Source organism: Pelophylax lessonae, assembly GCF_965119305.1.
Source record: "Pelophylax lessonae genome assembly, chromosome: 3".
NCBI lineage: Eukaryota > Metazoa > Chordata > Amphibia > Anura > Ranidae > Pelophylax > Pelophylax lessonae.
The window spans coordinates 288,279,104-288,304,921 of NC_138770.1; the positions used below are offsets into that span (position 1 = coordinate 288,279,104).

Genomic DNA, 25,818 nt, shown 5'->3' on the forward strand with positions numbered 1-25,818 from the left:
TAATGTTTGGGGGTTCTAAGTAATTTTCTAGAAAAAAAAATACAGATTTTTTTTACTTGTAAACAAGTGCCATAAAAGGCTTGTTCTTTTAAAGAATTCTACAACTTTTGGTATTTTAAAGTTCAACATTCCAGTTGCTTGGTAGAACAGAGAGCTATACCAGATTTTTTGTTGTCAGTACATGTGTTTATGTGATAGGCAGGGAAGGAGGAATCAGGTAAAGCAGCACAGGTTTTAAATAGACTTCCTGCTTGACCAGGGTTTCTGGGCAGGGCTTGGAGCCTGGAGCACTTTAGGTGTGATTGTGTATCTAGTTCAGTTCTTCAGAGAACATTCAATGTACACGTTACACGCATTGTACAGCAGGAAACAGACACAGCTAGTGTTCACTCCAGACTGTAGAAAATGTGACAAATCCTTGTATGGAGAGAAAACACAGTTGCAGTGCAGTTATCAGCCAGCCAGGTATTGTGCTGATAGCAGTATACTATCCTACTGACCCTACAAGAGACCTTCAGTCAGGATGCTCTGTGGCCCATCTCCAGGGTGACCACTCATTTGGTACAGAGCCCTTACACACATGGATGGGGTCAGAAATGTCACCGGGCAGGAAGATCGTGACACCGGACTGTGGAATTTGGATTACCTGATCACCTGCTTCGCAGAAGAAAAAATCTGTGTGTCGTTTGGTTTGTGGCTGCTGTCCTGCTTGTTCTGGTTTACATCTTTTTCACTGTAATGCTCTTTTACTTATTTAGCATTAATGTTCCTGTGCTTTGTTAACAATCAATGACTGATTAGCCTGGCTTTTGTCATTAGCAAATCTTTGTTATAGGCTGCCCATACATGTTCAGTTTTCTCGTACAATTTTCCTTTAGATTTACCTGTAACCACTTTAGCCCCAGAGGATTTTCCTGCTTAACGTCCAGGCCCCTTTTTTCAACTTGGCACTGCGCAAAGCAACATGCCAACGCTGTACCCAAACTAAATTTACGTCTTTTTTTCCCACAAATAGAGCTTTCTTTTGGGAGTATTTGATCACCTCTGCGCTTTTCATTTTTTGAGATATTAATAAAAAAGCGAAAAGTTTGTGAAAAAATTGACATTTTCTAATTTGACAGTTAAAAAATATCCAATATATTAAATTTTTGTCATATATTTAGGCCAAAATGTATTTAGCTACATGTCTTTGACAAAAAAATTCTCAATGAGCGTATTTTTAACCACTTTAAGACTGGAAGATTTTACCCCCTTCCTGACCAGGCCATATTTTGCGATTCGGCACTGCGTTACTTTAATGGACAATTGTACCTAAATAAAATTGATGTCTTTTTTTTCCCACAAACAGAGCTTTCTTTTGGTGGTATTTGATCACCTGTGCGATTTTTTTTTTTTTTTTTTTTTGCTCTATAAACATAAAAAAAAAAGAGTGACAATTCTGAAAAGAAACATTTTTCACTTTCTGCTATTTGACATTGCCAAAAATCTAATTGTTTCATCCTTTTAGGCCAATTTGTATTCTGCTACTTATTTTTGGTGAAAAAATATCCCAGTAAGCATATTTTGATTGGTTTGCACAAAAGTTATCGCGTCTACAAACTAGGGTATTTATGTCATTCTTATTTTTATTTTTTTACTATTAATGGCAGCGATCAGCGATTTTTAGCGGGACTGCGACATTGCGGCGGACAGATCAGACACCTAAGTGACATTTTTGACACTTTTGGGGGGGCCAGTGACATTACTACAGTAATCAGTGCTACAAATATGCACTGTTACTGTTATAATGACATTGGCAGGGAAGGGGTTAAACCAAAGGGTTAAATGTGAGCCTATGAGGTGTTTTCTAACTGTGAGGGGGTTGGGCTTTTGACATCAACACAAAGACCTGTGTACCTGTGTTGATAGCGGAGAGAACAACGGTCTGCTGTGTTTACAACAGCAGATTGCTGTTCTCTCTCCACAGGGAGCAATCGCGGGTGCCCGGCGGCAATCGTGGCTGCCTGCCCCATGAATTAGCTTCCCCGCTGGCAAATGGGGGGGCCCCCAGGCTTGCTCCCTTGGATCGCCGTACAGGTACGGCGATTCACGGAGCCAAGCCAGCCTCCCGCTGTATATCTGCGGCGGGAGGTCAGCAAGTGGTTAAACTATGTAGTGCAAAGGCTTACCTACTTGAATACACTTGAAAGTTATTTAGTTTGTTTGACCTTTATATTATATGGTTTTTGGTAAATCTAAAGGAAAATTCTACAAGATAATTGAGCATGTATGGTCTTTGTCTAGTCTTTGCTAGTAAGATTTAAATATTTTACGGTAGCTTGATTTTTTTACATTTGTAATGCATTCACTTTAACTAAGGCTGGCCATACACTATACAATTTTCTTATTTAATTGTCTTTAGATTTACCTTCAACTATGTAGTACAAGGGCCTGCCAGATTGCATACAAATTGAAAGTGTTTAGGTTTGACCTCATATTATATGGTTTTGGTAAATCTAAAGGAAGGTTGTACGAGAAAATTGTATAATGCATGGCCAGCCTTAGACCGGTGTTATAACAAAGGGTTAAATCTCTTAGTAACTGAAACTGGTTAACTCCATCAGTGCTAAATGTAGTCCCAACGCTCAGTGGGAGCTTTGGTAGCAAAGGGGTAAGGTGTGTAGCCATGTCCTGGAGTATGTGCTTTACTTAGTGAAGTCACTTTTGGCCCACACTGCTGAGCAAATACTGGTTGTCATAAAGCTGTAAAAGCTGATCTACATCACACAGGTGTAATCTGAACACTGCTGGCTTTTACTCCCTTTCTTCTGCTGCTGCCAAGAGCTGATTTCCTTAAAAGAAACAATAGCAAAAAAAGACTAACATGCTATCGTTTAAAAATGTCACTTTTCAGCTTTTTCTCTAGGCAGAAGCTTATGACGTTGCTAAATGCTTCCTTTAAGCCTCTTGCACACTGCAGCTTAAAGTGGCTCAGTATGGATTTTTTTTCTAAAATAGCTAAAATACTGCCTATAATTTGTAATGTGTCTATATACACAGGCGCGTAAACAAGCACCGCGCATTTTTTAGTTCCAAAAAAAAAAAATCTGCATTTTTTGGTCAGTAATTTACGGCTCATGCGTGAATGGTCATTTGTATATTGTACAAAAGAATGTATGCGCAAAAAATTGTGCAAAAATGCGTGAACGAATATATGTGAAAATACGCAACTGTTACAGAATAGAGTAAAGCCCCGTACACACGCAACGATTGTCGGCCGAACGACGGCCGTCTTTTGTCCGGTGCTGTCCTGACGGTTGAAAAGTGCTAAAGACTGCACACGAATTTTGTCGGCCAACAACAACCAACTGCAGAAGTGATGTCATGTGCTGGTTTACTTTCCGTGTGTTTTTTCTTCTCTGAGCATGCCCAGTCTTGCTCATCTGCTTTTTGTCTGCCGAAATCTGTACTGACTGACGAACAATCGGCCGTTCTTGGCCTACAAAAATTTTATAGCATGCACACCAGATTTTGTTCGGCCGAAAAGTCGCAGTCGGTTGTCGGAAGCATCATACTAACAAGCCGACAATCGGCCGATCGGATGTTGGCCGAATATCTACGGCCAACAATCGGTACGTGTGTATGGGCCTTAAGAGGATTGCTGGAGATCAGAGATACAGGTCCTTCCACTTAACTCACTGCATAAGGTATAGAAATACTCTGCTCTTGGGCATCTCTTCACCTTCTTGGTTCTAATCATCTGTCTGAGTGAGTTTATGGAGAAGAGTGCCTGAGTGGACCAGAAGGTTTTCCCCCTTAACTGCTTCCGGACCGACCGCCACAGTTTTACTGCAGCAGGCAGCCCCTCCTGCGCGAACCGACGTAGGTCTACGTATGTCACGAACGTGGTGTTAGGGGGCGAGCATGCGCCGACGGCGGTGCGCTCCCGCCCCCACTAGGCAGCGGGGATGCCGATGCATGGGGCTGGTGGCACCGGTTAACACCAGCGATCGCTCCCAGCTGAGAGGACACAGCCGACCATTCTTCCCTCTGAAATGATCACAGAGCGCCTGTGATTCTTCTTAATAGGATTACAGGTCTCTATGGTCATTTCACAAGCCCCTCCCCCACATATAGTAAACTCTCCTAGTCTTAAATTTAACCCCTTTGATCACCCACTAGGTTAACCCCTTCCCTGCCAGTGTCATTATTACAGTAACCATGCAATTTTTTAGCACTGATTACTGTAGTAATGTCACTGGTCCCTCCCCAAAAGTGTCAAAAATGTCAGTTAGGGGTCCGATGTGTCCGCTGCAATGTCGAAGTCCCACTAAAAATCGCAAATCGCCATTACTAGTAAAAAAAAAAAAAAAATTACATCTTTCCCCTAGCTTGTAGACGCGATACATTTGCATACTAATCAAAATACGCTTATTGCGATTTTTTTTTTTTCCCAAAAATATGTAGCGGAATACAAATTGGCCTAAACTTTTTTAAAAAAATTAGATTTTTACATATTTTTTAGGGGGGAATGTTATATTGCAGAAAGTGAAAAAAAAATTTTTTTTCAGAGTTTTTGAATTTTTTTGTTTATAGCACAAACAATAAAAATCGCACAGGTGATAAAATACCACCAAAAGAAAGCTCTATTTGTGGGGAAAAAAAATTACATCAATTGTATTTGCGTGCAGCGTCACACGACCGCGCAATTGTTAAAGTAACGCAGTGCCGAATCGCAAAAAATGGCCTGGTCATTAAGGGGGCAAATCCTTCTGGTCCAGAACTGGTTAATGACCAGGCCATTTTTTGTGATTCAGCACTGCGTTACTTTAACTGACAATTGCACGGTCGTGCAACGCTGTACCTAAATAAAATTGATGTACTTTTTTCCCACAAACAGAGCTTTCTTTTGCTGTGCAATTTTTATTTTTTGTGCTATAAACAAAAAAAGAGTGACAATTCTGAAAAAAATATATATTTTTTTAACTTTCTGCTATGAAAAAAAAATTACAAATCACATTTTATCATAATTTTAGGCCAATTTGTATTCTGCTACATATTTTTTGGTAAAAAATCCCAAGAAGTCTATATTGATTGGTATGCACAAGAGGTATCACGTCTACAAACTAGCGGAAAGATTTGTCTTTTTTTTTTCTTTTACAAGTAATGGCGGCGATTAGCGATTTTTAGTGGGACTGTGACATTGCAGCAGACAGATCGGACACCTAAATGACACTTTTGGGAGGACCAGTGACATTACTACAGTAATCAGTGCTAAAACTATGCACTGGTAATGTACTAATGACACTGGCAGGGGAGGGGTTAACGCGGGGCGATCAAAGGGTTAAATGTGTCCCTAGGGGATGCTTTCCAACTGTGTGGGGGATTGGCTTATGGAATGAACACAGGGATCTTTGTTCCTAAATAAGAGGAACACAGGAGCCCTGTGTTCATTGCTGACAGAACAGCGGTCTGCCGTGTGTACAGCGGCAAACCGCCATCCTGTCTCCAAGGGGAGCGATTGAGGCCGCCGGGCCCACATTTCAGCTTCCGCTGTGGTGAATGGGTGCTCATGCATGCCCCCCCTTGCGGTCTCGTGAAGCAACGTACAGGTACGTCGTTTCCCGGGAACGAGCCAACATGCCGCAGTATATGTACGGTGGCTGGTCGGCAAGTGGTAAAGAAAAAAAATATCTATTCTAAGTATCGAAGTGTGCATTCTTCAAGTAAAAGTAAACATATCGTTTTCAGCCAAGGAAGCTGCCATCTTGGCTATATTCCAAAAAAGATAAGTGCTATACAGCACCCCCTTTTTCCTGCGCTCGGAACCTGGTCCTCAGGCTGCCTCAATCCCGGAACTCGTGCTGATATTAGGCATCCATGATGGCTAGGCTTTGCTGCCCCTTACGACCAGGGCGGTCGACCAAACACTGAAAATACAAAGCAAAGAAAAGGGCGCACCAGCCTAGCGCATTATCCTCAGCGAGTTTATTTGGATAAAATTTAAAATCAGCTACTCACAAACAATCGTGAAATTTAGGCACATCAATTCCATACACCTGCCTCCTGCCAGAGGATCAACGTCTTTACTGGAAGCAGAGGGCTGACGCGTTTCGAGGCCGTGCCTCTTCCTCCGAGCCTCAGAGGAAGAGGCACGGCCTCAAAACGCGTCAGACCTCTGCTTCCAGTAAAGACGTTGATCCTCTGGCAGGAGGCAGGTGTATGGAATTGATGTGCCTAAATTTCACGATTGTTTGTGAGTAGCTGATTTTAAATTTTATCCAAATAAACTCGCTGAGGATAATGCGCTAGGCTGGTGCGCCCTTTTCTTTGCTTTGTATTTTCAGCTGCCATCTTGGCCTCTGTTGAATCTTCAACTGCATGATGCTGCACATGTGATCAGTTTTGACACCAGCCATTGGATGGTTTGACAGTTTGGTTGAGGGCACAACCAATGAGACAGTTCTTTTCCCGACACGTGCTGGAATTGTAGCTTTTTTTTTGAAAATGTTAAGTCAATGAGTTTATTTCCACTTTAACTGAAAAAAAGTAACTTCTGTTGCTCTGTCTCCTCCAAATTCCTTTGCTCCTGAGATGGACCAAGGACTATGTGATGTGTAGTGTGCATAGAGCAGTACACATGACTGCAACCAATGTGCACTGCTTGTTCCAAACAAACAGAAGTGACAGGGGGGAAAAGAGGGGTTCAGGAGCTCTCAGAGGCTGTTACAGGGGGACAGAAATAAACTGTAGGAAAATATTCAATAATAATTGATTACAGGGCCATTAAGTAGTGGATGTATATGAATTAATTTTGGAGACTAAAGCCTCATTCACACTGGCACTGTCAAACCTGCATTTATATACGTCTAGAATCCATCAGATTACAGCAGCAAGAATAAGTGGATTTTTATGGCTGGAACTACCAGAGCATGCAAATATTGGTGGCCACTGAGTCTATAAAAACGAATGAAAGGCTGGCAGTGGCCGCTGCTCTTTACATGAAGTCGCACAGTGCACCAAGTGGTTGCCTGTGGATATCTGGGCTTAACCACAGCTGACTGCATCAGCCTCAAATATCCATCTCTAACCGCAGATAAACCCACGGTGTGCAGCTACATGCAAACAGTGGCGACTGTCAGGCGGTTTATATAGGCTGAGCGGCTACCGCTATTCACATGCTCTGTTTATTGCAGCCGTAGGAATCCACTGATGCAACTAAACAGTGGTGTGACTGTGAAAGCGGCCTCGAGGCAGCTAAAGGCAACTAAATGCATCTAAATTTGCTTTAAAGCAGGAACATCTAAAAGCAGGAAAAAGTGATCAGGTGGTCATAAAAGTTGCTTTTACTTCTGTATTTAGAAACCCAGGAGTGCCAGAGTGATTGAAGCCTAAGTATATTGTTGAGTGTCACTTTAAGTACTTTATGAAGTGGGTCTTTTTGGCGAGTTCTGATCGTGTAGGGTTTCATCCAACAACCTAACCTACGGTACATAGTTTTATCCATTTAATTTATTTCACCATTTCATTTAATTTCAGGAGTTTCTACCTACAATGCAAAAGAAAATCCATGCACAAGCAATCAGTATTTTGGAATATTTATAGCTTTTTTGGCTCCATGTGTAATGCAATTGGATCTCTTTTGTCAAAGCAGCTCACAATACAGGTATGTGCATGAATACATACATTATTTTTACACTATAAATTATTTTATTATACCTCATGTCCTGAATGTGTTTTTTTTTTTTTTTTTTTTTTTTAATAGTGGTAATTTATTGTTCTACACAGTAATTCTGCAACAATAGGATCTATGGCAGTGAATCTTAAAGCAGAGTTCTGGCCTCAAAATCAACTTTTCACCATCCGCTTGCTTTAATGTAACTGAAAAAGAATTTGATAATTTAAATTTTATTTTTGATTTACTTACCTTGTTTTTAAAGAAAATATACTTACCTTCCTTTCTCTTCCTCCCTCTGCGGCCGCGGCCCGCGCCGTCACGTCCTGCTTGCATTGACTTCTGGGAGATGAGCCTCATCGCTCCCAGGAGTCAATGCGCCTGCACCGGCCCTGCTCGTCACTTCCGGTGCAGGTGCGTCATTCCCTGCTAAAGAGCTTCTGGGCATGCCCAAAAGCTGTGCAGGGATGACGCGCCTGCACCTGAAGTGGCAAGCAGGGCATTCTGGGTCTCCAACGTCACTGAAGAGGACGCTCCGGCTTCAGCTGCCCACACCTGAGATGGCAGCGCTGGACAAGACATTTTCAAGGTAAGTATATTCTAAAAGGTAAGTGAAACAGGGGACAAATCAGAGGCAAATGTTGCTTAAATGCACTAGCCCTGACTGTCCCGGGGGTATTTTTATCTAAAAAATGTTAATCAGGGTGGAACTCTGCTTTTAATGTCAACTAAAAGGGCTGCTTATTGCCTTACCGTACCTGCAGTTAACGTGTCTTGCACAAACCCATTTTCAAAAACCTTTCCCTATTTATTTCTCTTCCCTTACACATAAGTACATACATGGTTTGTATGGTACATTTGGCTGCAGATGGCCAGGTGGCTGACATTCCTCCCTACTGGGAAACCGGATGAGTCCTCCGGAATGCTTTGGCACTTCCAGGATAGCTGTCCAGGAATCCTCGGCGGGCGGGGGATCAGATTGGCATCACTGGTGACTGCTTGAGACAAGTGATACTCCACTAGCATGAAACATGCTCAACCTATTACCTGCACTCTCCCCTCTTCTCTTAGCCCCGGGTCACACTGATGAAGTGCAGGAAACGCAGCGATTCCTGTGCATATCCCACACCGCATAGCAATCGCACTGTGTTCATTCAATCTACTGCGGGTGTCAATTAAAAGTTAACACCCCAAAAGCAAGTCGAAAAATTCAGTGCGTTTGCCTGAACTGGATTGCATGGGTGTAAACACCCATGGGATCTGGTTCAAATGCAAACAAAAAACAAAAAAAAAAGCTGTCTTCTTTCATGCAGATGCAGTGCGATTTTAGTCATTCAAAATTAATGGACTCAAATTGCACTGCACAGAATTGCATGTGATTTGCACGTAGTGTGGTGCGATTCCTATGCAAATCACATGCAGTGTGAACCAGGGATCAGAGCAGTTATTTAGCTGCACACTTGCACAAGGTGGGATTGAATATGGCCAGGTAAGCTCTACGGGTCCCCAGAAGCAAGTGCCTTGTTGCTCAAAGTATTGAAAATACAGATTTACCACCACTTCAGACCTGTGAAATTAGAATCAGGTATTCCTATGCCAATGATTAGAACCTCCTTAGGGAGTAAGTGGGTGGAATCTGTCTTATTTAAAAAACGTCACTAAACCCCAAAAGAGGGTTTGAATATTGTGAGGCTTGCCAATCCTTAGATGTGGTTGTAGGTTGGTGCAGGTTTTCCTCCATCTAGTAGGTGGCACTATGCCATTATACTGATGGAGTGGAGTCTGCTAAGGGAAATGTCTACTCTGTTGGTGTCTGAGGTATGAGCTCTGTGGTAGGTGAAGGACAGACACCCATCTTGTTAGGGAATATACATAGCCTGGGAAAGGTTCATTGCAAGTAGAGTCAGTACAGGGACAACACCTGCCTTCAGGAAACATTCCAGTATCCAGGTTAGAAACATGAAGCTCTTCCTAGATGCTCTGTTGTGCCATCTCAGTTCACCACCAACTGCCACCCCTACAGCAGAAGCCTTCCACTGGTAATACAGGCCCACGGCTGGTGACACTGTGTAAAAAAAAAAACAACAGTTTTTCTGCTTCACCCCAGTGCTTTTCATTACTGTCATTATTCTTACTGCCACAATATAGATACTAAAATATCAAGGACTGTGTGAGTGTCTCCCTGATTGGGTACCTTGGTCCTAGGTCCCGCCTACATTTGGTGTAGTCGGCAAGACATGGAAAGACCGCCCTGCTCACAGGACGAGGGCTGCAATACCACCTTGGTACCCTTCAGAGCTGCTTTGACTCTGATTACAAAAAATAATGGCACAAACATCCCACTGGCTGATTGGGTGAAAAGAGAGAGTGCAGCCCACTTGTTCAAAGTACCAGCTAAGCTCCTCCTTGATGCTAGAAGGGCCATATTAGCTTTGCTGAACACTTAATGGTCCACCCTTGCACAGTGACTTTACTGGAGGGCCTTTATGGAGAAGTCACCCTTGTGGCCAAGCTGCAGCGGAAGTTCTTCCTCCAGAAACAGCAAGCAGGTGAAACCATTCCTTAGTTTGCAGTGGCCATTCAAGAGTTGTGGAAGCAGTTGGAGGAAAAAGATCATCTGGGCTACGTTGCTGTGGGCACTCCTGATAAAGTACTATGAGCTCAATTTGTCTCAGGAATTATTGCCAGCCCCCTTTAAACGTGCTTTATAGGAGCGAGGTGAGATCAGATGCTGAAGTGCTGTTCAACAGTATACTGTTGAAAACAGTGGAAAGAGAACAGGAAGAAACTGAAGCCAGGATGGTGGACACCAAAGAGGAAAGACCGCTATTACTGAGAGAATGTAACGCTCCTGCGTTTTATGTATGATGTGGATTTCCAGCTGCAGAAATATTCCACTTCAGTAGTCATGTAAGAGAAACGCTGAGACACCATTCCCAACTCTCAATGACTCATCATGTGTGGAGGATCTCAATTCAGCGAGTAAATACACACACTCAATAAGATGTTTCCTAGAGTGACTTATGTATATAATAACACAGTGACAATAGGCTGAAGAGACAGGTTGGGTAGAGATGGTAGATGACAGACACTTGAAAGGAAATGTTCTTGAAAGTAAGATAGTAGCAGATGGGATGTAGATAGGTTTAGCAATCATGTATGGTAGCAGATGACAGAGTAGCAGGTGGACATACAAGAGAGATCAACCCAGTGCAAGAACAGGTGGTAGTAGGTTCAAGAGCTAGCAATCTTAGATAATGCAGATGTAGTAATAGTCCTTAGTATGCAGAGCTAGATAGTGTAAGCTTTAGTATAAAGGTTATAGAGGTTTCCCCTGTGGGGTACTTATCACTAGTAGCAATGTAGCAGAGGAGAGGTTCGGCAAGAGCGGATGATCCGGTAGCGGGATACAGGGATCAGCGCAGCGTGGTTCCGACAGCGAGGTATGCTTGCAAGCATGAGAGCTTCAAGACAGGTTAGCATCAAGGCACAAAACAGTTTGAACGAACACATGTGAGTGAGAGCCGGCGATCTAAATAGCCATCCAGTCCGGCGCTCAGTGATGACAGCATCAGTCTTAAAGGGAAACACACCTATATGTGCTTCATCTATCTAGGTAGATGGAAAGCACCCGGAAATAATGTGATAGGAGGCACTGAGAGTGCCAGAACCTTACAGAGAAGCAGCTGCTACCCCTCTTTCTGCATTAGAGACTGTGGTGAGAGAGACCTGACTCTCTCTATTACTGCTATCTGTGAGGAAATCTTGGCTGTCAAGAGAAACAAAGGCCAGTCCACTGAGGCAGGACCCAGATGTGAATCAGAGATTTTTGGCAGTGCAGCCAGCAGGGATAATTTGCAAGGAACTGCGGCGTAGAAGAGTTAGGTTCCCTCACATAGGCCAGTAAGCTAGGAGCTCCCGGCGTAGAGGGGGGGCAACCAGCTGGAGCTACCCTAATAAGTACCAAGCTTGACTCCAAAAGTGTATCCCAATGCCCCGTGGTCTTAAATGGTGGTGTTTAATGAGCATGGTATTTGGTGGGCACGGGATCTGACGTGACCAATCTGGACTATGCCTTCTACCAACAGCAGTTTGGAGCAAGTTCTATTCTGGATCCCGCCAAGCTGACCTTCAAAGCCGCTACAAACCTCCCTATTCTGCTGGAAGGGGTCGCTGGGATATCTGAGTGTTTGACCAGACAGCAGATTGCATTGGGGTGGTGGTGACCTGTGGGTCCTCCCTATCTGATCTTGCCATTGTACTGGGTATGAATGCTCTGTGGGGGATGGATCTGACTCTGGTACTTAAAAATGCAACTTCTCATCTGCCTCTGCTTTCCAGGGCTCTTGGTAAATGCATATCAAGTTCAACATTGGGAGAACAAACGTCAATTAGAAAAGGTGGGAATAATACAACTGCCACCTCGCCATGGACTACAGCTATCACCATTTATCCACTCCCATTGAGGGCTCGGAAGAAGTTACAAGGAGCTAGCATCATGGTAGAGCCTCAGTGGGATGTGGAAGTGAAGGGCGAATGGCTATTGGCTAGGACTCTGTCCAAGGTGCACTGAGGCAAGGTACTTGTTCAGATAGTCAACCTGGAGGACACGCCTATTCAGCTACCTGCCAAACCTGTCATTGCTAATGTGTATGTGGTCCCGAAGAAGTGTATTGAGGTGTCCTGTTCTAGGATGGAGGCTGCCTGTGCCACCTTGCAGGCTGCAATGACTGCTCTCACTACAACAGCAATGGCTTCTACATCAAATTTTAGAGAAACGTCTGCTGGTGTTTGCAAACAGACATGAGGATTACAGGTGTACTACCAGCCTGGTCCATCCCATACATACTAGGGATACAGTAGCAGCACATAAAAGTTTGGTGCAAAGCACCAGTTCCCTGCGCTCAGAATGGTGTAATCTCTTGTCCACCTCTGCTGGGATCTTGCAGCTGTTTCTGGAGCTCTGGACACGACAACCCAGGAAAAAACACTACGGCCTTGCTGCCCCTTGAACGACCAGGGTAGTCTGGAAACACTGTAAACAACAAGCAAACACAGGGGCGCACCGGCCTAGTGCATTATCCTTTGGAAGGTTTATTAAAAGAAAAGTTTAAAAATACTCACAAACAAGTTCTTGTTAAAAACATATCACACAAGGAACGCAGTCCTCAGCATAGGAATCCAAGGGCCGTCCCCTGAAATTGTGAAGGCTTACGCGTTTCGAGGCTTAGCCTCTTCCTCAGAGCCTAAAAGTGCATGTCTGGGCCCTTTCTTATATAGTGTACAATGACTGTTGGAACCCACTCCCATCTGTGTCTAGTTCTAACAGTCATTGTACACTATATAAGAAAGGGCCCAGATAGTTCAAAGCATTTTTAACCACTTGCCGACCAGTCACGTTGACTGTACTGCGGCAAAGTGACTCGTTATCGTCTGGCGATGTAGACCTACGTCACCAGACATTCCCCCTCTCGGTGGCGCGCGCGCGCCGCTGGAGGCTCGCTCCCACTGTATTCAGTTACAGCGGGAGTCGGGCCAGGGGAGGAGCAGCGGTGATCACCGCTGCTCTTCCCCGATCGTCGGGGATCTAGTGTGGAAATCCGCCCGCTTGTGTAAACAAAGTGGGCGGATCTCCTAAGTGACAGGCAGGGTCAGATTGCAGGGTTCAGCTTAGCTGAACCTGCGATCTGTCCCTGTGTCACTCAGTCACCTCCCCCCACACATGTCAGTAAGCACCAGGCAAACATTAACCCCTCCCTCTCCAATAAAAATTAACCCCTTCCCTGCCAGTGTCATTTTTACAGTAACAGTGCATATGTATAGCACTGATTACTGTAGTAATGTCACTGGTACCCCCAAAAGTGTCAAAAATGTCAGTCAAGGGTCCGATCTGTCTGCCGCAATGTCGCAGTCCCGCAAAAAAAACCGCAGATCACTGCCATTACTCGTTAAAAAAACACCAAAAATGACAGAAATCTTTCCCTTAGTTAGTAAACGCAATAACTTTTGCGCAAACCAATCAAAATACGCTTATTGCAATTTTTTTTACCAAAAATATGTAGCAGAAAACAAATTGGCCTAAAATGATAAAAAATTTTGATTTTTACATTTTTTTTTGGGGGGAATTTCATATAAAAAATGTGAAAATTATTGTTATTTTTTCAAAATTGTCGCTCTTTTTTTGTTTATAGCGCAAAAAGTAAAAATCGCACAGGGGATCAAATACCACCAAAAGAAAGCTCTATTTGTGGAGAAAAAAGAAAGGACATACATTGAATTTGGGTACAGCGTTGCACGGCCACGCAATTGTCCGTTAAAGTTAGGCAGTGCCGAATTGCAAAATATGGCCTGGTCAGGAATGGGGTAAAACCTTCCGGTTTACACTCATTGAGAATTTTTTTGTCAAATATTGAATATATTGGATATTTTTTAACTGTCAAAGTAGAAAAATATTGTTATTTTTTCAAAATTGTCGATTTTTTTAATTAATATCGCAAAAAATGAAAATCGCACAGGTGATCAAATACCACCAAAAGAAAGCTCTGTTTGTGGGAAAAAAGGACATAATTTCGTTTGGGTACGGCGTTGCATGACCACGCAATTGTCAGTTAAAGTCGCACAGTGCCGAATAGCAAAAAGTGGCCTGGACGTAAGACAGCAAAATCCTCCAGTGGTAAAGTGGTTAATGCAGTGCTACAAAAACAGACACCCATTTTAAAAGTTATTATATGAATGGTAAAAAAATAGATAAAAAAATAATAACACCAGTTTATGAATGGAGGCTACAACTATAGGTGTCTTTCATAAATTTTTGAAGAGCAGGACTGGGTTCTCTTAATGTAACCAGCAGTGCTGTGCTCTGTGTCAGAAGCAATGTTAATGCTCCTGGTTAGGGATGAGCCTGAGCATGCTTGGATCCTTGTCTTAACCCATGTGAGCGAGCCGGTTAGGATGCTGTCACTAGTACTGTGCCATTCATCTGGTTAGTACAGTGACAGCTCCCTGGCAGGCTTCCTCGCATGGGTTTGGATTAGGATCTGCCTGCTCATGATACGGAGTGGGGAGATTTCACACTGAACCCCAATGATTACATTGGGAGAGCCAAACTATCCCTGTGTAATCTGCAGGACCTAGCTGTTAGTTTGGACACAGCTGGGTGATGCAGACTTGCCTGCCCTGTCTCTGCCTCAGGCTGGCCTAGATGCACAGCAAAGACAAGGTACAGGAGAAATGTGATCCTTGATTAACTGAATTTTAATTTCTCCAGAATTTTTGTGAAAATCATGTGGTGTTTAAAGTGTGCAATGGGGTTCAAATGGATCCTGAGGGTTACAGAAGCTCATTTCAACTATATAAGACCTGTTCTTGTGCCAAAAACAGACCCTCATTAGATTCATTATTTAATTTGTTAATCATCGAAAGAGAGAAAAAAAAACTGCAAAAAAAGTAACTGTAAGCTGACATGTACTTCATGTAGTGCCAATCCAAGTGCCTATGCCGCTGCTCTGATTAATTCACCACTAAACAGGGTACTAGTGTGAATATGCTCATCCAGGAAACACTATTACCAAAGAAAGAAACGCCGCACACCAACAGCTCCGAGCTACATATTATGAGAAGTGGCCTCCGCCCATAGTTCCCCTAACAACTACAACCTCTGACGTCTTTCGCCCTGGCCACTGGGGCTTAGTCATAGAGGTGACGTGGCTATTGGGAGGAGTATGGAGTGAGGCTGCTTTTCACATTGCACTTGGAGCTGTTGGTGTGCAGCATTTCTCTATCTTTGGTCATAGCAAAAAAAAGTAAGATAACAAAATTTATGTGACAGTACATGAAAAAGGAATAACACGAAAACAAGGAAAACAAAATGAAAGAAACTACATTACTCTAAATATGTCACTAAAGAGACACATCTCTTCCTATAAAAAAAGATTCCTGCTTCGCCACAGTCTGTAATATTACGTAAAATCATCATTTTATCTGAAATCACTCCACTCATCCCTATTGATGACCTTCCAACCTTGAAGTGAAAGAGATAGTAAATGTGAAAGAATTTAGGGAATTCATATGTCACTTTTGTGATTTTAAATTAGGGATAGACTGATATGGTTTTTTCAGGGCTGATACCGATATTTTGGTCACAACATATCGGTATCGGCCGTTATGGGCCGATATTTTGTACATTTAAAATTTTGAAAAATAAAAACAATTTTTGACACAAATCTGGTACTGAACATGTTCATTTTTGTTTAATGCTTAGTGGCTGGCTGGCTGGCACCCTGTGTTGGGTGGCTGGCTGGCACCCTGTGGTGGGTGGCTGGCTTGCTGGCACAGGGGCTGTGGGTGGCTGGCTGGTACAGGGCCTGTGGGTGGCTGGCTGGTACAGGGCCTGTGGGTGGCTGGCTGTTACTGTGCCTGTGGCTGGCTGGTACAGGGCCTGTGGGTGGCTGGCTGGTACAGGGCCTGTGGCTGGCTGGCACCCTGTCTGTGGGTGGCTGTCTGTCTGGCACCCTGTGGTGGGTAGGCAAAAAATTTGGGGGAGCATACCCATGTATTTCCAAAGCTGCTGCAGCTATGAACCAAAAGACATGTATATTAAAAAAGAATAGCGCGCAAATGCAAAAGAAATTACTACCAAATCTGAAGAGAGTCCATAAATAAAAATAAAAAAACCCCCATTTTTATTTATGGACTCTCTTCAGATTTGGTAGTAATTTCTTTTGCATTTGCGCGCTATTCTTTTTTAATACCCTGTGGTGGGTGGCTGGCTGGCTGGCACAGGGGCTGTGGGTGGCTGGCTGGTACAAGGCCTGTGGGTGGCTGACTGGTACAGTGCCTGTGGCTGGCAGGTACAGGGCCTGTGGGTGGCTGGCTGTTACTGTGCCTGTGGCTGGCTGGTACAGGGCCTGTGGGTGGCTGGCTGGTACAGGGCCTGTGGGTGGCTGGCTGGTACAGGGCCTGTGGGTGGCTGGCTGGTACAGGGCCTGTGGGTGGCTGGCTGGTACAGGGCCTGTGGGTGGCTGGCTGGCTCACTGGTACAGTGCCTATGGTTGGCTGGCTGGTACAGGGCCTGTGGATGTGGGTGGCTGGCTGGCACCGGGCTGCTGTGGGTGGGTGTATGCCTGTGACACACTCCCGCGAGACTAGTCCCGACTCCAGATGAGGCTGTGAAAGGCGAGGGAGGCGGCCAAAGAAGGCAAAATTACATCACAAAAATATCGGCCAGTTCCGGGGCCAATACCAATAGATCGGGGAAAGTGCATATCGGCTGCCGATAACCGCTCTATCCCTATTTTAAATAGATTGTATTGTGAGAGGCATATCATGTTTAGACTGTTTAACACTGACTTCTTATGAAGGAAAACCAATGCACATAAAATTTGCATATTTATAAAAGTACAAAGGGAAAATTGTCTACCTCTCTAAATTTTACAGTAAAGTTTATGTAATTTGTTCTTTTTATATACATTTGTAAACAAATTAAATATTTAGCATTTAATATAAGTATTCTTTTAATGTTTAACGTTCGGTTGTAATACTTTTTGACGGTTTCTTAACAGGTCATCACTGGAGCTTATATGGCATTATCAGATGTTATAAACTTTATACTAACTTTGTTTCCAGTATGCACGTCCAGCTACAGAGTGAGAGCAAGTATGTAACGCATTTTATCTAAAGCCTAATAATAATAATAATAATAGTAACAATAATACAATTCTGTCACTGACTTGTACTTCACTTAAGTGGTAAATTAACACTTAGGGGTCTATTTATAAAATATTCAAATAATTGTGACACTGCATGTAAATTTTTTTTCAGTGTGAATGGGGGAAAAAATCGATTGTTCTCAGGCTATATTGCCTGCAGATTGAATACTAGGCTACATGCACACAGGTTTAAAAAAACTCCTATCTATACTGGATCTTTCTGCCAGGAGCTGGCTGAAAAATCAAGCATGCAAAATGCTTATTTTAGTAATGTAATTATGTTTGTTTTGTGGTGTTTACAGGCGTATGGAGTTTAGAAGTATATGATTGTAAATGCATTCTACGGATCAGAATATTTTAACACTTCAAATGAATAGACAATTCCATTTAGATTTTAGCTGTGGTACTATGTTTTACCAAGTATTACAATAAGGAAAACAAGGATGATAGAAAACACATAGTCCAACAACCAACAAAAGGGGGCCGCTGCAAACCTGTGGTGGCTGCCATATATAGTATAATACTCTCTTCATTCAAAACAGCAGAACAGAAAATTTATTTTTTTTTTAAGAAAATATAAAAGTATATATTATAATCTATAAATTATATATGTAATTTTATATTTATACATTGGAGTTGAAGAAGGGGAAATGTACAGATTTGACTTCTTGTTTGCTAACCCACCATTAAACAGATTAAAACATGACATAATAAAATATTATTATTTTATTTTTTTATAGGTCATCAGTCTTCCAAAAGAAAAAGGCACCACAAACCGGTCCTATCTGCCTTTACATACTGTGTGATGATAAGTCTGGGGTACTACTCTCTACGTGTAAAAGCCCCTCTACTTCCTGAAGTATTTCATGGTCCTCAAAGAAAGCTGCTTGGGAGTGTTCTGCAGGTAACTATGACCCACTTCTTTTCAAGCAATGGGTAGACAGTCAGTGAACCACAAGGTCATTAAGCCGAGGATGAGAACCGTACTACATCAAGGTATAGCTCAGGTAGAGTGTTCAGAGAGACTAGAGGAAAACATGAGTTGGTAGTAGGAAACTTGTGAGAGAAGCATAAACAGAGGAAAACATGGAAGAGAAGACAATTGACCAGATAATAAAAAAAGACATGATCCTATACCAGCAGTATTGAATTAAAATTCAAGGAGGTCCAGTCGCTAAAACTTTCTTTGGGCCGAGGTCCGAATACCAAGTCTGTGCTATAAGGTTTGTAGAGTGCCCCTTAACATAAAATGTGCCCATCAGCATACCCCTTAACATAATATAAGTGGCATGCTGATGGGCACATTTTATGTTAAGAGGCACTCTGATGGGCACAAAAAAATGTGCACATCACTCCTTTACATCAGGTGTCCCCATAAAAGTGCTCTTTTACATCAGGTGTCCCCATCACAGTGCCACCTTACATCAGGCATTCCTGTCACAGTGCCCCCTTGTATCAGTTTTCCCCATCAATGTGCCCCCTTAACATAAATTGTGCCCAACAGAGTGTCTCTTAACATAAAATATGCCCATCAGTGTGTCCCACAGCATAAATATGCCCATGAGTGTGCCCCTTACCATAAAATGTGCCCATCAGAGTGACCCTTAACATAAAATATGCCTATCAGCGTGTCCCTTAGCTAAGATTTTGGGCATGCTGATGGGCACATTTTATGTTAGGGGGCACTCTGATGGGCACATTTTATGTTAAGGGGCACACTGATGGGCAAAACAAAACGTGTCCATCAGAGTTGCTCTTAACATAAAATATGCCCATTAGAGTGCCCCTTAACATAAAATGTGCCCATCAGAGTGACCCTTACCATAAAATATGCCGATCAGCGTGTCCCTTTGCATAAAATTTGCCCATCAGCGTGACCTTTAACATAAAATAAGGGGCACGCTGATGGGCACATTTTGTTAGGGGGCACTCTGATGGGCAGGCACACTGATGGACAAAACAAAATGTGTTCATCAGCATTGCTCTTAACATAAAATATGGCCATTAGAGTGTCCCTTAACATAAAATGTACCCATAAGCATGACCCTTTACATAAAATATGCCCATCACCGTGCCCCTTAGCATAAAATTTGCCCATCAGCCTGACCCTTCACATAAAATACGGGGCAGGCTGATGGGCACATTTTATGTTAGGGGGCAATCTGATGGGCACATTTTATTTTATGGTGCACTCTAATGGGCATAAAAAATGTGCCCATCAGTGTGCCCCTTAACAAAATATGCCCATTAGTGTGCACTTTATAAAATATTCTAATCAGCAATCCCCTTTAATATGTGCCCCATATACCTTTGGGGCAGGATTCAGCAATCTGCAGGGGGCGGAAAATGCGAGATATACCTCCCAAAGTTTGAGAGCCAGGAGCCGCGAACAGCAGGGGGGCGGGGCACGCATGTGATGACACGCCCCAACTCGCAGCCCGGCTAAGAGTTAGAGCCAAGAGCCGCAGTCAGGAGCAGGGGGGCAGGGTGTGCATGTGATGTCATGCCCCAACGCGTGGCCTGGCTAGAAGTGAGAGCTGCAGTCAGAGGCAGGGGGATTGCCACACACACAGGAAGTCACTGGTTGCTGGGACACCAGCAGTCCCAGCAAACAAATGACCACTCAAAGGTAGCGGCCTGACGGTCAAGGCGGAAGCATCATGCGGTCCGTTCTCAGATTACAGGCCGCCATTTAATGACAGCTACCCTATACCTATTTGACACCCTAGTTAGAATATTTTGTTAGACTGTATAAAGGCATGTCTGGTCGGTGTGTGTGTTTGTTACTGATGGGATCAACTATGGAGGATCTGTATGGGTGAATTTTCCAGCTTCTGGAAATTGTTTTTCAAATAAAATCATGTATGGGGAAAATATCAAAGGCTACAAGTCAGTATATTTTGTTTCTGCCTAATAATCTTGTCTGAATGATATTACATTTACCCAGAAAATATGTGCACCAAACATTGTTTAGTTTCAGTACTGTGAACGTAGAGAAGAGATTAAGCTAAATGTTACAGTAATGCATGCTACTCATAGGTTTTATTCTCTGAAGAAAGACTTGCAGGATTCTTTTAATCATGGACTAGAAATCCAAAACAGGACGCTCTTCATATTTGAGACATACCTTTTACCTATTAGTTACAGCAGCTGTCAGCAGTATTTAATGAAAAGTTTCCATCTCCTTCCAATACACTGCTCTCTTGTTATTCATTTCAGTGGTATTAATACATTAACCTGGATGTGGAATATTTATCTCCAGATCAGTAATAACGTAATGCTGTAGACTTGATACCAGTGTTGTAGCGCAAAACCAAAGCCCCTACTTTGTTACCCTTTTGTGACCAGATATAATTGATGCCTGGAAGCTCAGGCAAAATTTAGCAGTGTCAGCATGTGTCAGTTAACTTAATAGCTCAACTTCTTAACTACATACCTCATTTATTTCAGTTTCAATTGTTTTTATTCAGTTTTCAGAATTACAGTAAAATATTACAACGTAATACAAAAGAGTGCAAAATGTCTCTGTCAACATAAACAGTAAACAAGAAGTTAACAATGATGGCATGTTTTAAGGGTAGACAGAAATCCATGGAAGTCCACTATTGGTTATCAGGAACCGCGCCAAAGTGATCAACTATGTTGAAAACTTGTATTGTAAAACAAGTTTGGTTATAGTCCAATAAGAGGCCAAGCAATCAGTGGGCCTTACATAAGTCCAACATTGTACATTCAGCGGTGGTGTCAAGCGGGACAACACCTGCCCACCTGACCACCAAGGCAGGCAATAGACATAATAATGAACTTACAGCAAACATAGTGACCACTATGTCATCTAATACTAGACTTATTTATCCTACCTTAATATATTATATACACTGCTCAATAAAATTAAAGAAACACTTTTAATCAGAATATAGCATCAAGTCATTTTTTTTTTTTAATATTATATATTTTTATAAACGTAGACATATAGACAAAAAAAGAAATGGGGAAAGAACCCCAAAAATTCTTCTTTCTTTCATATCTAACATTTTAAATTATAAAAACATTGCCTCTTCCTCCCTCCCCCCCAACCTCATATGTTCTCCATATTAGCCATCAGTGAATTTCATTAACAACCTTTGGAGAAAATATTTTCCCTCCCTCCTCCATCATATTATCGTGAATTATACCCCTAAGTAATTCATATTATCAATCATTAAGGGGAGATATCTCCTATCTTAAAAACCTTTCTACACCCCAGTGTCGTGATTCCCCTGTATTGAGGGGAAAAGAAAAGAAAAAAAAAAGGGGGGAAGAGAGTTTCCCTTAAGGAGTGACCACCCCCCCCTAAGGGACCCTCCATTTTATCCTGAGCATGCACCTCAAGTATAAATGATAAGAATTAGGGATGCACCGAAATGAAAATTCTGGGCCGAAACCGAACATGCGGGATGCCCTTGGCCGAAAACTGAAACCGAAAATGACTTTTTCCCCCAAATAATTTTAAAATAGATAGAAGAGGGGCATACACCCAAAAACAGGCAGCGACGTACACCTGTCGCTGCCACCCTGTCACAGTATATGTACTGTGACGGGTTGGCAAGAGGTTAATTTAATTACCAATGGTATTTGTATTATGCAGCATGAGGGGGTTAATGTATTGTCACTGCTGGTCACTGATGCATTAGTGACCGACCAGTGGCAGTTAATTAACCCCTTTGTGCTACATTAGTGCAACCAGTATCAGTGCAACCAGTGTTAACACTGGTTGCACTGATACTGGTTGCACTAATGCAGCATCGCCCGCCCTCCCGCCCGGTGTGTCAGTTCATTCATACACATAGTCGTAGTAGGGACATCATTGAGAGGCGGGTGGCCGGCCAGAGGCGGGACTTTTCAAACCTGCACTGCACCCTCCTCCTTCCTCACGGCGGCCATTAATTTCTGCATTTTAACCCATTTTTCGAAATGAGAAACATTTTGGTGGCCGAAATTTCGGTGCATCCCTAATAAGAATATAGACGATACCACCTCCAAGTCCATAGGCTATTTCCAATCATGTTAAATGTAAATTATTTCCTCTTGAGTATAGCCTCCAACCCACCCATATTTCTTGAAAAAGAGACTGCTGACCCCGGGAAACCAGCACCTTCCTCTCCGCCTCCATGATCCCATTAACCTCACGTTTCCATTCTCCTAGAGTAGGAGTTGTAGACTGCTTCCAGTGTCTGGGAATCAGACACTTAGCAGCATTCAGCACAAATGGGATAATACTCCGCCTGTATCGCTTTACAGAGGAATGCGTATCATGGAAGAGGTATTGAAGAGGGGTGCGGTCCAACGGGGCCATGGCCAGTTTCTGTATCCAGGGATGAATATCATCCCAATAGGATTGAATACGTGGGCATTTCCACCAAATATGTAAAAACGAGCCCCCCTGGCCGCACCCTCGCCAACAGCTTGGGTCGGCCGTGGGGAACATCTGTGCCAACTTGGCAGGGGTCCTATACCAACGCGATATAAACTTATAAGAAGATTCCTGAACCCTAGTGCTAATAGATGAAACATGAGTTATTTGCATAATTTTCGTTAATTGCGGAGGGGAGAATTTTATTCCCAACTTTCTTTCCCATTCTCTAACATAAAAAGATATCGTCTCCACAACTCCAAAACCAGATTGTGCATATGAGATAGTAAATGCAGAGATTCCGGGGGTTCCGAGATTCACCCATGACTCCAAAGGATAGAGTTGATCAATCTATCGAGGAGGGGCTCTGGAAGTTTAGTTACAAAATCCATTTGTCTATATCGCCACATTGACATTGGGAAATCCCCAAATCGTGCGCGTAGGCTATTTAATGAAAAAATGTTCCCCTCGGGTGCAAATTTGCCACAAAATGTTTTCCCATCCTTCCCCCAGGAGCGTAAAAAAAACGGGGATCTTCTCCTGGTCGAAACCAGGGGAAGCCACCCAGAGGAGCCAGTGGTGATACCCCCAGGGAAAAGACCCCCTTTACATTAAGGCCATCCCAGATACGAAGAGTATTACACGTAAATGGGGATGTCCATTCTGACAGCCCGCGTTCTCCCCTCGGGATCCAGGCGGCACCCGCTAGGTTCCGACCCGCCATAGTTTTCTCCAGGGATACCCAAGGTTTATTAATAGCGTCATGTGTCCAGTTTATTATACGAACCAGTGCAGCATCAAGTCAATTAAACTCCTGGGATACTAATCTGGTCAGTTAAGTAGCAGAGGGGTTTGTTAATCAGTTTCGGCTTCTTTGGTGTTAATGAAATTAACAACAGGTACACTAGATTGGCAGCAAGGAGCCAACCTCCAAAACAGGAAGGGTTTCACAGGTGGAAGCCACTGACTTTTTTTTTTTTCCCCTACTCCTCTTTTCTGACTGTTTTTTACTAGTTTTGCATTTGGCTAGAGTCTGTGTCACTTTTGGTAGCATAAGGCAATACTTGGACCCTATTGAGGTTGCACAGGCAGTTCAGCTCCTTCAGAATGGCACATTAATACGTGCCATTGCCAGAAGGTTTGCTGTGTCTCCCAGCATAGTCTTAAGCATGGAGGAGATTCCAGGGACAGCAATTCCTCTGGGAGAGCTGGGCAGGGCTGTAGAAGGTCTTTAACCCATCAGCAGGACCACTATCTGCTCCCTTGTGCAAGGAGGAACCGGATGAGCACTGTCAGAGCGCTACAAAATGACATCCAGCAGGCCACTGGTGTGAATGTCTCTGACCAAACAATCAGAAACAGACTTCTTGAGGGTGGCCTGAGAGCCCAAGGTCCTTAGTGGGCCCTGTGCTCACTGCCCGGCACCATGGAGCTCAATTGGCATTTGCCATTGAACACCAGACTTGGCAGGTCCGCCACTGGCGCCCTGTGCTTTTCACAGATGAGAGCAGGTTCACCCTAAAAACATGTGACAGACATGAAAGGGTCTGGAGAAGCCATGGAAAACTTTATGCTGCATGTAACATCCTTCAGCGTAACCGGTTTGATGGTGGGTCAGTGATGATCTGGGGAGACATATCTATGGAGGAACGCAGAGACCTCTACAGGCTAGACAAATGGCACCCTGACTACCATTAAGTATCAGGATGAAATCCTTGGACCCATTATCAGACCCTACAATGGTGCAGTCGGTCCTGGGTTCCTTCTAGTGCATGACAGTACCTGACCTCATGGCAAGAGTATGCAGCCAGTTCCTGGAGGATAAAGGAATTAATCCCATTGAATGGCCCCCACGCTCTCCTGACCTAAATCCAATAGAACACCTCTGGGACACCTCAGTCTGTTCAGGAGCTCAGTGATGCTTTGGCCCACATCTGGGAGAAAATACCCCAGGGCACCATCCATTGTCTCATTAGGAGCATGCCCCAATGTTGTCAGGCATGCATTCAAGCACGTGGGGGCCATAAAAACTACTGAGTTCCATTCTGAGTTGCTGCAATGAAATTTCAGCGAAATGGATTAGCCTTATGTATCATTTTTTCACTTTGATTTTTGGGCTGATTTTCAATTCAGCCTTCTGCAGGTTGATAATTTTAATTTTCATCAGACGATGGGGCATCCTTTCTTTCCTAACACATTACCCAGTCTATATCAGTATAGAAATCCAGCATGGTAATTTTCCCCATTGAGATCTGATGTGTTTTCAAAGTGTTCCTTTAAATATTTTGAGCAGTGTACTTAGAGAAATCAAATGTATCAGTAACATGTCCTTTAAGATATATTGTCACATACAAAACCTACACGGAAACCCTAAAGTCGAGACAAAGCATCCAACTAGATGACCTATCTTGCACCTGAGTAAAGAGAGAGAAAAGGAAAGGAAAACAGTCAGAAAAGAAAGCAAAGGAGTGAGACCACACCTGTCCAGGAATCAAACCCCGTCACCGATCCAATGTCAATCCTGAGTGTTCGGCACCTGTAGGTAAGAAAGCCAAGGGGTCCATACCTCTTCAAACAGGGGTTTTGTCCCATAGGACCAGTTTTTCGTGGAGCACGATCCAGGTCAGTTTTAGCTTCATTAAAGCTTAGTTGATCACTAGACTTTTCCAAGCAGTAGCAATTGTTAAAAGCATATAATAAATTAGAGTCTGTGTGGACCTTAGGATATTTTTCAGAGGTTCGTTAAGCAAGGGTGTATGAGGGTCCTTAGTAATGTTAACCATAGCGGCCAAATAAATTAAGGAATAAACCCATATACAGAAACGACAGACTTGAGACAAGTCCACCAAATATGAAGAGCAGAGCCCATCTGACCACCTAATTTTAATAAAGGACATATAAGAACTTTTTTTGTAGACTATTTTAATAAACGCCATTTATTATTTAAAGTGGTTGTAAAGGCAAAAGGTTTTTTTTTTGTCCTAATGCATTCTATGCATTAGGATAAAAAGCCTTCTGTGTGCACCAGCCCCCCTATTACTTATCTGAGCCCCATCTCTATCCAG

The 25,818-nt window shown here is 43.1% G+C and overlaps 1 protein-coding gene across 2 annotated transcripts in view; it reads left to right on the forward strand.

The window, feature by feature from the left end:
• The first annotated feature begins 298 nt into the window (after nt 1-298).
• Nucleotides 299-25,818, forward strand: part of TMEM44 (transmembrane protein 44) — a 69,492-nt gene continuing 43,972 nt past the window's right edge. Inside the window, exons 1-4 of one of the 2 annotated variants that reach the window (XM_082252591.1) lie at nt 299-735; nt 7,519-7,645; nt 17,215-17,308; nt 18,102-18,265. In XM_082252591.1, coding sequence (XP_082108717.1) covers nt 581-735; nt 7,519-7,645; nt 17,215-17,308; nt 18,102-18,265 — 540 coding nt within the window. In that variant the 5' untranslated portion in view covers nt 299-580. The remainder of the gene's footprint in view (nt 736-7,518; nt 7,646-17,214; nt 17,309-18,101; nt 18,266-25,818) is intronic. The other variant, XM_082252590.1, reaches the window with a different exon arrangement.